Genomic DNA, 12,674 nt, shown 5'->3' with positions numbered 1-12,674 from the left:
TTGGATGAGTCACTCTTTGTGGCACAAAAACTTTGCTTCTGTTTCACTAAAACATTGGTTGTTATGTAATATTTTCCGAACTGTTACTGGTGTTTCAACTCCAAGTCTGGTGACTTTAACAGAAAAGCCACAACACACACACACACACACACACACACATCACTGTAATGTGTGTGTAATACAGCGATGAACACAAACAAACTCCTCTTTCTCGGTTTCTGACACATACACACACACACAGAGAGTCCTTCATGTTGCTGTGCGTAAAACCATCTATCTGCCATTTTCTTTAGGAGACACAAAAAGTGAAAACGCGGCCAACTGGCTGACAGCAAAGAGCGGCCGGAAGAAACGCTGTCCATACACCAAGCACCAGACACTGGAGCTGGAGAAGGAGTTCCTCTTCAACATGTACCTGACCCGAGAGCGCCGCCTAGAGATCAGTAAAAGCGTCCACCTGACGGACAGACAGGTTAAAATCTGGTTCCAGAACCGCAGGATGAAACTGAAGAAAATGACGCGGGAAAACAGGATCCGGGAGCTCACCTCCAACTACGGATTTTCGTGATGAACGGGGTTATCACACTGAAATAGAAGAAATTTGGCGAATTCGGTGACGCCCACCATTCCTCACAACTTTGTCCCCATAATGACTCATTTCACTGTGGGGTACAACATTCTTTTATTTCCAGACAGCCTTTAAAGTCAACGCATCGTCCTCTGTGAGCTACTGAGAAAAGAAAAGGGGAAAACATTGAATGTTATCGGTTCTATTTGATTGTTTTTCTGATGTCGTGTTTTTGTAACGTCGATGGTTTCTGTCGTATGGTTGGATAGTGTCAGTAGAGTTACATTAACGCAATTTAAAAAAAAAATATATATATAAGTGTGACCTGAAAGGTGGCTTAAATTGTCCACCTTTCCCACGACGCTGGTAGATAATCTGTCTATAAATTTAATCAAGTAAACATGGATTTATTATTTTAATTGGAGCTGCATGGTATAAAGTTTCCTAAATTTTTAAACAATTTTAAACCACCCTGGAATATAATGCCCATGTATCACAAAGGGAAGAATAATTGCACATATGAGCATTAGATGTAGTCTACCATGATATCGGCCTCTTCTATGTATGAGCTAAATGTATACGTTGGGTCTTTATTCGCAGTGAGGACGTTTACACGGAAAGACGGTGTGCAAAGTGAAGGAGGAACGTTTTTATTGTATATTTCTGTGTACATATGACATTGTGTTTTTGTGTAATGCTTAATAAATTATCAGCTCGCATTGAGTAGAAGCTGCTTGGATTTTTGTGCTGTGGGTTTATACATATTTTGAGTGTATTCTCGGGAAACAGAAAACAGAGCTTTGTTTGAAATTAAAAATCCTAAATAATATGGGCTCCTCTGAAGAAGAGTCACTATTTTTTGTGAACCAGTTGAGAAATGTTTCTGGAAGCTAATGGGCCTCGGAAATAATTAAGATATTAGGCTGTAAGCCGTCTAGCTGCATGCCCAGCCGGCTATTGTAGAGTTTTATGACTGGCTGCTATATGAGGTTTCTCCCTCTCCTCTAAGAGCAGCTTCAGTCGTGGGAGAGCCTTTCAGACGGAGAGGAGGCCCGGCACTCAGCTACAAATCTGAACTGTACAGATACACTGTGGATAAAACATTACCTTTGGCTTTAATTTGGGAATACCGGAATTAACGTTTCTAGGATTGGGTGAGTCCGTGTATCCTTGTGCATTTGTCCATTTTTGCGCCTTGTTGCAGCGGCTTCACTGTAGTGTGTACAATACAGATGTACCCTCACAATAAAGACGATATTTTGGGACACTTGATGAAGGGGACCGGCGAGCACGGTGCATTACGAATTGACTGATTGTGTTTCACTTGAGGCCCGGATCGACTGTCGAGTGGTTTAGGTAGTTTCATGTTGTTGGGGTCCATTTCAAACTCTGCAACATGAAACTGTCTTAATTGCCCCAGTTACACACATCGCACCCAAAAGGAGAGCAAATCAGGGACATAAAGATCTGATCTGATGAAAATTGTAGAGAGGTTTTTTTCTTGGAAACGGCTCCAAACCTTCCTGGCTCCACGAATCGGGCAGGGGTTGACTGGTTGTTGTGTACATTCTTAACCTGTATCCTGTATGTTTTTGTTAGCCTTCTCCAACTTGTTTTTTGTCGCTAATGTAAGCCCGAGCCGGCATGTGTGCTGAATTTAAACGTGATCAAAGCTGAGCTGCAGTATGCGTCGTGGACTTGGGATTAAGGCTAAAGCCGCGAGTGTTTTCCGTGAGTAGTAGTGACGCAGACACGCCAGACAAGGCCTCGGTTACGACCACTGCAGTGGAGGGGAAGGGGAAGGTGAATGGGGCAACAGCGACCTCCGTGGGCAATGAGACCGGATGCTTCCGCTGCGCAATAGTGGCTCAGACAAAAGGAGGGGAAGAGCTTTATGGCGATATTTAGATCCGCCAGACAGGCTGTTATCTGCAGAGGCAAAAGAAGTGAATAGCCCCTGCGGTAAACTGGGTGAAAAAACACCCTGATTTAGGTTTACAGCCTGAGAGCCATTGGCATAGTGGCGTCTTTTCCTGCTCTGAAGGTGTTTGTCTATTCTTACTTTTAGAGCACAAATAGGCGCACAGCCTCCCCCTCTCGGCTTGTTTGATGTCTCTTGACCAAATAACGCAACCTACCAGCGAGGTGATAGCTTGGAACTACAATGCACATTATGGACAGCTTGTGTCCCCCCTCTTTTTTTCCCCCTGTGCTCCTCTTCTAAATGCAATAGTAACAGCAGAGTGGCGAGAATTCCTGCGTGTTGAATTCCCCCTGGCCTTGTGGGGTGTTGGCCAAGCTCTCAGTTTATTTGCTGGTAATAAATAAAACACGCGGCGTAATGTGTGAGAACTCAAGGTTGCTACTTTGTGGACGTGATCTGCAATGTGGCGTTAGGTTTAGGGATTTTACGGACGTTGATACGCGCACAGCCACCACATTTAGTGAAATCCACATTATTTCTGCAATACAGGCCTGAGTAAATTCCCAGAATGCCGTGATTATTGTGTTCCTCAGATATTTTCAGCTCCATACATCTTGCTCATTGAAGTTTATACAGGATTTTAAGAAAACCACAATTAACATTTATTAATTTCTTTAAATGATAACACCTCTACCACGTTTTTGCTTGTTTACTCAATAAGTTACATTTTCTCATCTTAATCCTCTCTGCATATATTTTAAATGTGCTGTTGTGTCCCGGTGTTGGCCACTCCTCGCATCATTGAATTTTAAAAGGAGGAAACCGCAAGCACCACATTACGCATATTTTTAGCTCTATTTAAGCGTAACGTTACACCGAGGAGCTGGCTGCTAGCAGGCATTGGAGTTAATTTGTTGATGGCGGTGATGATTGCAACATATAGTGGCCGATACAAGTGATAACGGCAGTGTAAATAATAAACAGGTTAACTGAACAGAAACCGGTATCCGCCATCAACATAATGTAAGGAAAATATGTAACAAACATTCCGCCATTGTGCTTCAGTTCAGTGGGTTAATAACACACACGTTTCTATATTACGCTCCATTTATATTACGCTCTGCGCGCGTTTTAATTTAGGATTTTAGATTTTCATTTTCTGTTTTTGTGACCACTTGGAAACACGCCTTACTTTATATTTTATAAAATTCAGTAATGTAGTATTTAGTAAATGTTCTATTTATTTATTAAATAAACCAGTGCTTTTACACCGTAATTTTAGCCAAATCAATAATATTCTGTAATTGCAACTAACGAGACAAATTTGGAGATAAAATAAACCGTTTCTTTCTTTTAAAAATTTGAATAAAATCTTTTCAGAATTGATTGATATTTATTATTTTTAAGAAATGTCATTGATTTCTTTTTCAGCTTTAAAAATGCATCGTCCCTTCTGCATTATCTTCATTACACCCGAATATACGCTGTATGTTTTTAATTAGATGTTAGAGGTGTAGCCCAGACATATTCGTGCTACATGAAACAGTTTAAATCACGAAATGTTATTACTATATAAAAATAGGACCATATAGGCATTATGCGTATATGCTTAATATGTTCAATTGTGCATAGGCACGATTTCTGTAGCTCAATGTCAAAGAGAAAATAACTTATAGCTAAATATAAGATATGACCCGCATGTCTTTTGGTGTATTTATCAGTCTGTAAAATATGTCTAATACTAAAAGGTGGAAAAAAGGAAAACATCCGAACCCTGGAATATGTCTGCTGCAGCCGAAAGAGAACAAAACAGAAAAGGATGTAATTTGTATGGTTGTAAATTGAGGTCCACACGTTGTTTGAGTTTTGAACTACTAAGTTTTTTTAATACAGTGGTGGTTAAAATGTGTTTTGGTGAGCAGCAGTGGTAGGGTGCTTACGTGTCCTATAAAGTACCTCGTAAAATAAGCTTTCCAAAAACATACTATATCGTTTTGGATAACCAAGAAGGGATTTTAACAGCAGCAGCAGGGTAACACAGTCTACTGTAAAGGATTATTTTTATTCAGTCATTCATATTTTCCGTCTCACGGATAACAGATCTAACAAATTCTTAGCTTTAAAACAAGAGGTTGTTATAGGAGAGCGGGTGAGTATTTAATGACCAAAGGGATTGATTTATCCTTTATTGTTCAGCCTTTATGATCACGTGTGTCTTCTACCCAATGGCATGGCAGCCTGACTCCCCGTTACTAGCCCACTGTAGTTCTCTGTGGGGCCAAGTTGCTACTTGATTTCTCCACATTGTTATTTTGTGAGGCTGAGTTTACTGCGTGTGTATGTGTGTGTGTGGTGTGTGTGCGCGCGTTGTACTTTTGCATGTATCTGTTGTATGACTGCGTACATGTGAAAGTATAATTTTTCTGCCATGTCGACATCCGGAACACTGACTAGTTACTACGTCGATTCCCTCATTCTGCCCGAGAGCGAGGAGCTCTCTGTGCCGAGATACCCGTCCGGTGCTGGGCTCCAGCACGCCAGACAGTCCGCCTCCATCAGCGACCACAACGAGCTCGGGACTTGCACCTTCCCGTCCAAACCTCCGGTATTCGGGCCGTCATGGAGCCACGTTCCTGCTCAGTTCCCAGGCAGCGTCTCCTCTGTGTATCATCACCACTACGGGCATCCCCAAGGCCCAGTCGGTGCAGACACAGATGGTCGCTATCAGTCATGGTTGCTTGAGCCCATGTCCGGTTCCCTGCCCATGTCCGGATTACCGACGACCCATCACTACGGAATCAAACCAGAGGGTCTGGGGACGCGAGCCGACGGCGCGCTACCCGGCTCCCACACGGCGCTGCTGCTCTCTGATTACGCCAACGGGACGGTGGCGACGGCATCCCCGGTGGAAAAGGACGCGCTGTCCGGCCAAGCGGGGGACATGAGCGGGGAACCTGAAGAGAAACCGGGCCTTGATCCAAGTAAGTCGCTGCAGAGTCATTTATGTTTATAGCCTTCTATTTATACCGCACAAAGCTGCGAGGATTGGGGTGCGCGTCTGAGCAGATGCCATTCTGAACGTGCCATTTCCTTATGGGGACTGTTAATGGCCCAGCTCCCATTGCTATATTAGATAACCTTTTGCAGCTTTTAAAGTGAACGTGAGCACAGACAGAAATCGGGGTTCGCCTGCGTTTATACTACATGTGAATCTATTTTCTTCTCACCAGAATAAGTTGTTTTTTTCTCCTTCTTCTTTTGATCTAAGGCAAATTTATGAATCATGTTTGGGCTTATTCATATATATATATGTAGTCACTCGGTACCGGGTCCTCACACCAGTTTCGCACCCCAACTCTCTCCAGATAATCCCGTGTCCAACTGGCTCCACGCGAGTGCCACGAGAAAAAAGCGCTGTCCGTACACCAAGCACCAGATCCTGGAGCTGGAGAAAGAGTTCCTCTTTAACACCTACCTGACCAGAGACCGTAGGTACGAGGTGGCGAGGCTGTTAAACCTCACCGAGAGACAGGTTAAAATCTGGTTCCAGAACCGCAGGATGAAGATGAAGAAGTTTAATAAAGACGGCGCACCGAAAGACGACTGACTGAGCCGTAGATATACAGTATTTAGGCTGTTCGCGAGCTTTGTGTGTGAAAGCACTTAACTCTGCTGGACCTTGTTTTTAAACTTCATCGTCTTATTGTTCTATATAACAGAAGCTGTTAGGCTTATTTGTCTTGTAAAGAAAAAAAAGCATGTTGGGCTTCAGTTTTACGCGACTACCTTTATATTGCACAATTTTAACAGTGCCCACTCGGTTTTTTTGTTTTTGTTTGTTTTTTTTTTTTATTAATTTGTCCTTTCTCATGTTGATTTCAAATAATACCTCGTTCTGTGTATTAGTTGGCCTGGTCCCTGTGCTTGTTTGTGTATGGATGTTTCTAGCTGTGTGTGTCCTCGTTTGTAGCTATATTCGTTGTCTGCCTCAGAGTTACCTGAGCGCATAGTTTGTAAAATGTAATAACTTTATTGTTGTTTCTCCCTCACTGCTAGAACTACGACTGACGACCATGAGTTTGAATCTAACATTGGAACTGACTAGCAAACTGACTGATCGCATTTGGAAGTAGATGCAAAAACCTCTCGAAAAATTAAAAGATGTTATAGAGGCTATATTACATGATACGATTGACTACCTATGTCTTTCAACTACCTACAATAACATATTTTTTGGCGGGGGAGGATGGCGGATGTTAGCCTAGTAGGTTTGCTTGCATTAGATGCTGAACTATGAATTTCAGGGAGTAACATTTTCAAAGTATATAATGTTTGTTAGTAAGAGAAAATGAAACACTGTAGGCTACTTATTGAATACCTCGCGGTCTGCGGACCGTCTGACTTTTGGTTCACAAATGTAATTTGTACTTTATTTATTAAATAAAACAAATTATATCTGCGAATACATGCACGTTACGTTGTTTTTTCATATTTTAGTCCACGAGTTCGTGCTGCACTGGAGAGAGACTTTAAATGGACAAAAATATTACAGTTGCTGCCGTCGATTAGATTATTAAAACACACACACACTCACGCGTTCGCGAAAATAAATACAAAAAATACTAAATTTACTCAGAGACCATGCAAATAAAAACTTTTATTTTTACATGTTCTTATGGATATTTTCATGCATTTCATCTTACAGAAAACACACACACACATATACTCTCTCTCTCTCTCTCTCTCTCTCTCTCTCTCTCACACACACACACACACGCACACGTCTATAGGTGAATATTTGTGTGTGTTTCTGGATTGGGGACAGAGCTGCGTCTTGGCAGAGGATGTTGTTAGCTGTATACAGCCATAAAAGACAATTACCGCTATAACCTTTTATGGGGTGCAAAGCGCCGCGAGGCGAGAGGACACAAAACAAAAAAAAGATATCGAGGGTTCAGACAGCTGAATCCCAAAATAATGCAGCTGATGTGTTTCTGTACAACTCAGATATGACAAGGCCGCAGAGCCCAAAGCTCCGTCATCGGCCGGAAATCTGCTAAAAAGCAATTTATTTATATATAAGATTTTATTAAGAATTAATGTGAAATATAATATTGGGTTTAACATGTAACCTGACCTCAAATAGTTTATTAAAAAGGGGTTTTGGAGAAGAGGTCCCGTCTTAAATCATGGCCTCTGCGTCTGTATGGGTGGTTCAAGTCTCTGCATGTTGGAGAAAATATTTGGCACAAAGACAGAATAGAAAATCCAACGTGGGCTAGCTGCGGAGTTGCTATGTCTGATGGTGGATCAGGACCAGGCACGGATCTGCCACATACACCAGGTCACTTAGTTCTTTTTAAGAGCTGCACAGAAACGGATAGATTATTGTAGTTAGAAGGTAAGACGGACTTTAGTCTCACTGGAGTGCTGTTGTGACGCGTTAGGGGACGCAGATGGACCCAAACTTCAAAGGCTCGACCAGAGACAGTGCAATAAAACGCCTGGTCTGCTATACTGTCTGGCATTCCAGTTTTAATGGCTTTATGGCTGTCCAGACACAATTAGGCCGTTTCCAGAATGGCACCCATTTGTTTTTTCTTCTCTTTCTGTGAGACTGCGCTCTGGACAAAAGGCCGAGCGGAAATGATCAGCTTTATTGGATTCTCCCCGACGGGGACGCGCAGGACTCACGGTCATTTGGACAGATCTTTTGTTTCTACCTGGGAACCTTCCGCCCTCTGCTCTTTTGCTGGGCCTGTCCTAAAGTGGATGGAGCAATAAAGCCAACAGCTAGTTTCTAACACGCTCGTAGGCTTACAGATTGTTTTCTTTCCAAAACAGGCCTACATCTGGACAGGTCTAAATCCATCAGCTCTTTGCTTAAAATCACAGCAGCAGAAGAAACACAACGTTACCCTTTAGCGCCACTTCTTTGACTTTTAGCTTGCATTTTTTTTAGTCTCGAAATGCAGTATTAAGAAAAGAAAAGAACAAAAAAACATTTCAGACTGCGTCCCCACCCTGCAGCCACCAGAGGGTGGCGACACTGTTCCATAACACCAACCTACCACTTTTAACACTCCCCCTTAATGAACCTGCACTGGGGAACAAACTGTAGTAACATTTTAAGAGTCCGGCAAAATAATTTCACACCTTTTTACAGTCTCATTGCAGAAGCTGCTTCTGCAGCCTGCGGCTCTGCTGGCAAGAACTAAAGTGCCAGCGCGCAGAGACTGTTGGACTCTGTTGGAGTGTTGCTGTTAACGCTCAGATAGTTGCTCTTTGCTCAGTGTTTGTTGACTTTATAGAGACAAAACATTTTAAAGGTTTTTAACTTTCTTAATGGCGGTGTTATTGAGGCTAACATGAAATATGATATCTCCTCATTGTAGATTGTTTATAATTTCATGTCCTGCTGAAGACAATCCACTGGTCGAGCTACACAATTATAATTCTAGTAATTGCATGTTCATAAATCGTCTAAGAAATTGAAAGTCCGTTAAATAATAACGATAATAATAATAATAATTATAATAATTGTTGTTGTTGTTATTGCTTGTGCAAGCACAATAATAAAAATGTTTTATTTACATTTCTGTCAAATTCACCACATTAATCCACACTATTCAAAGCTGTTTTGTTCAAAGCTACCAGGAAAAAAAATGTATGTCTCCATACAGCGTGGATTATTCACGCTATAGATACTGATATATTTAATAAATACATAAGTATAATATCTTCTTTGACATAAGGCTGTGTGATATTCTTATTCTTATTGTGAGAGGCAAGAATAACCACCCAAATAAATTTCAATTTATATGCTTTGAAATTCAGTTTCTACTGGGATAGGCCTGGTTATTTTTTATAGACATTAGATATTTTAACCAGTTGTTATGTGTTGTGTATTTGTGTTATTGAGTGAGTGCAGCTTATCGTGGTAACCAGTAAGTCGGTAAAAATATTACACGAAGACACATGCAGTTAAAAAAACAAAGCTTTTTGATCGACTATTGTTTGTAAAGCGCCCGTAAAAATAAGTGCTTTACAATCATGATCTTAAATTGCTTTTAGATCAGTTGGATTGTGTGAGTTGCTTTCGTTTGTGTGTTTATGTGTGTGTATGTGTTCTGTGTGGGAAGTGCTAATCCCACTCTGCAGTCCTGCGCCATAGTGAATTCCATGTCAGCCCGCTGATTGGATGAGAGCGGTCGGGCCCGTGTCACGTGGGTGAGTTCTTTGGTCCAGACTAAAAATGGGGTTTGGTGTAAATCTAGGGTGTATTGCTGTCATTTATCACACTACCTCGTAAAAACGACACTGAGGATTCCGGGCCAACAAATCAGAGAGAAAAAATATGAGTTCTTATTATGTGGACGGTCTTCTTAGCAAATATACGGCGGGTAGTTCTCTCTTCCCAAACGTAGGGCGGGCGTCTTGCGGTATTGGACCCAGTGGAGAGGACTATGGCTCGGCTCGGACTGCTGCGGCCATCTCTTTTGCACCTTCCTTGTCGAGAGTTTATAGCGTCAATAATGTAGTGTACCAGAGCCACCCCATGCTTACCTCGGGTTCTGGCCAGGACCAGGACGCACACAATCTGCACTGCAGCCTGTTTGACCAGAGCCGCCTGTTCTCCGACAGCTGCTGCCATCCGGAGCCGGGACCCCTAACCTCGCCGCCGGACAAACAATACCGGATGTACCCCTGGATGAAAGCATCAGGTATTTGCTGATCATGTTTCTTACGTGATATTTCAAAGCCCTCAGGTCAATGCTTTTACAAAACATTGGGATACTTACATTGGCCGTTATTGGTTCAGTTAATTTCGTGAAGCCATTGGTGTTGCATGGAAAGAATCGTAAAACTTTTATTGCGCAACTAATGAGTTCTGCAGCCATAAATTCATTTGGCCAGCGCTCCTGTGTGCTCGGTGCGCAGAGACCTTGCCGCTGGGGGTTTTCTCTGCCCTCCTATTACTCTTATAGCCTCCTCTCCCCTTTGTGGTTGTAAAAAAAAAAAAAAAGACCGGCCTGTTGTGTAAATCAGTTCTCTTGCACTCTGCAGCTCCTTTCTAATTGGGTCTGCACTGCAGAGGCTCTAGTATTTTTTTGAAACTCGTTTGTACACATTGCTGGATCAATATACACCAGTATTGTCGATTACATAAAGAAGTCAGGTGGATTTAGAATGCAAGCAATGGGCACGTTTGTTATAATTTTGAAGGAGTATTTGGGCTGTAATCTAATTACTTATGGCTCCTTCGGCGCGCAGAATATCTCTGGCATTTAATTGGAAAGGCATGCAGAGTATCAAAGGAGGCATGAGCCAACAATCCCAGCAGGACTACTTTAAATAGATGCACGCATCTTAAAAAAAAACAAAAACGTCTTTTTCCTACTGATTTGAGTGTGGAAAAGTGCAGAAATACGACCAACAATCGTTTTGCGCACAATCACAAATAAATGAACGAGTCCCCAGATGATTCCAAGTTTTTATTGTACCAATTTCAACACCATTTTAATTCATGCATAATGTAGTTTCATATTGCATAAAGGAAAAAAATGCATTACTGAAAGTTATATGATGCTGACACATCTTTTCTGCTACAGATCCAACCCGAAAGCGGGGAAGGCAGACCTACTCCCGGTACCAGACCCTGGAGCTGGAGAAGGAGTTCCACTTCAACCGCTACCTGACCCGCAGGCGGAGGATCGAGATAGCCCACGCCCTCTGCCTCTCAGAGAGACAGATCAAAATCTGGTTTCAGAACCGCAGGATGAAGTGGAAGAAAGACCACAAGGAGGAACCGGTTTCGAGTCCCCTCGGGGAAAAGGATGGTGACATTCAGGCAGTGTCAGAGAGCAGAAAGCCCGAAGCTGGAGACACCCGGGGCGCCGGTTTGGCGTCAGAAACGGCTGCAAAATAACGAAAGACGGACAGAGCATTAAAAATGAAAGGAACAGTGTGTGCCAGGGATGTATCTGAGATGTTTGTCACGTATCATTTATGCACTGAGCACTGTAGGCTGAAAAACTGAATGACAACTGAAGGCAATGATGTATTAAGTATTTAACAGTAAGTTGTAAGTCTTTCATATTTAAAAAAAAGCATAAAAAGCCTCCGCATGACATAGCTATATTAACTATCTATCCAAACATTATTTTTATATATGAAACAAGGTATGTTATTTGACCTGAGCGCACTACTGAAGCAACATTCCTCAACGAAAAACTACCTAATATTCACCTACTGATATTAAAACACTGACACAAGGGATTCAGCGCACGTTGAAAATATTTTTTCCACAGACGGTTGTATTTTCGAAAGCGAATACAAAATACAACACTCTGCACAAGTGTGCCTTATTTTAATTAAAGGCTAATTAAAAGTGAATGTTTTGTTAGTTAAATACCTCCAGCTGTAATTAAGGTGCTTCTGATTTAAGTTAAAGTACCCTTTAATTAATTATTATTATTATCACTACTTATCACTTAGGCCTAACATGCCAGTTTTTGCCTTCTTATTTACCCCATCCATCCCAGGGTGAACAGAAACATTTGTTTGGTTTCGGATGAACTTATATAACCTACCTCAGATTTCCCAAAAATTTAACCTTAACATGAATACCCAAACGTCCCTACATGTCTTGAAGTCTCAGCCGTGTACCCTAACATGTTCTATTTCATTTAGACAGATTTTTCAGCCTTAAAATTTCATTCATGTTTATTTGAATGCCAGAAGCAAATGGATGCACTTTTATTTAGACCGAATTAGAGTATTATTAAGTGTAAAACGAGTAGGCTACTGTAATCTCAACTTGTGCAAATACTGTGACGTATTTAGGTTCAGTGCCCACGTTTTCAATGTCAGTTTAAAAACTAATATGTGAACAAATAAATACAAGAAGTCTTAAACCTCTGCGAATGTCTTGCATATGTAAACAATAATATGATACGTGAATAAAATAGCTTTTATGCGTCTGTTTGCATTCAATACTTGCGAACATGTTACTCTGGTTACTGTGTAACCGCAGCAATCGTGATAAGAATCACAGCAGTTATGCGCCCGTGGAGTAATAATACGTTACTCACAGTCACAAAGAACCGCTCACTGTGGTCAGTATTAGGTTACATGTAATGAAACATGTTGCAGTTCCATTATGAGTGTTAGGTAAACACT

At 41.6% G+C, this 12,674-nt stretch overlaps 3 protein-coding genes across 4 annotated transcripts in view; all 3 read left to right on the top strand.

Moving 5' to 3' along the window:
• The window catches only part of LOC124074170 (homeobox protein Hox-A10), a 37,015-nt gene extending 35,561 nt beyond the window's left edge, over positions 1-1,454 (top strand). The window contains exon 3 of one of the 2 annotated variants that reach the window (XR_006845800.1): positions 294-360. Coding sequence is in view for 1 of the 2 variants with exons in the window: in XM_046416825.1 (XP_046272781.1) it covers positions 294-568 (275 nt within the window). In the remaining variant the exon portion in view is untranslated. Of the gene's footprint in view, positions 1-293 lie in introns of both variants that reach the window. The other variant, XM_046416825.1, reaches the window with a different exon arrangement.
• Positions 1,455-4,036: 2,582 nt separating this feature from the next.
• hoxa9a (homeobox A9a) lies at positions 4,037-6,219 on the top strand. The gene is made up of 2 exons (XM_046416842.1): positions 4,037-5,473; positions 5,858-6,219. The coding sequence occupies exons 1-2, from the start codon at positions 4,921-4,923 to the stop codon at positions 6,097-6,099; spliced, it is 795 nt and encodes a 264-aa protein (XP_046272798.1). The 5' UTR covers positions 4,037-4,920; the 3' UTR covers positions 6,100-6,219.
• A 1,031-nt stretch (positions 6,220-7,250) lies between these two features.
• LOC124074187 (homeobox protein Hox-A7-like) lies at positions 7,251-12,488 on the top strand. The gene is made up of 2 exons (XM_046416850.1): positions 7,251-10,216; positions 11,105-12,488. The coding sequence occupies exons 1-2, from the start codon at positions 9,850-9,852 to the stop codon at positions 11,419-11,421; spliced, it is 684 nt and encodes a 227-aa protein (XP_046272806.1). The 5' UTR covers positions 7,251-9,849; the 3' UTR covers positions 11,422-12,488.
• Positions 12,489-12,674: the final 186 nt, after the last annotated feature.

This window comes from Scatophagus argus, chromosome 17, assembly GCF_020382885.2.
Source record: "Scatophagus argus isolate fScaArg1 chromosome 17, fScaArg1.pri, whole genome shotgun sequence".
NCBI classification, from domain to species: Eukaryota; Metazoa; Chordata; class Actinopteri; family Scatophagidae; genus Scatophagus; species Scatophagus argus.
This window is presented reverse-complemented; position numbering and strand designations above follow the sequence as displayed.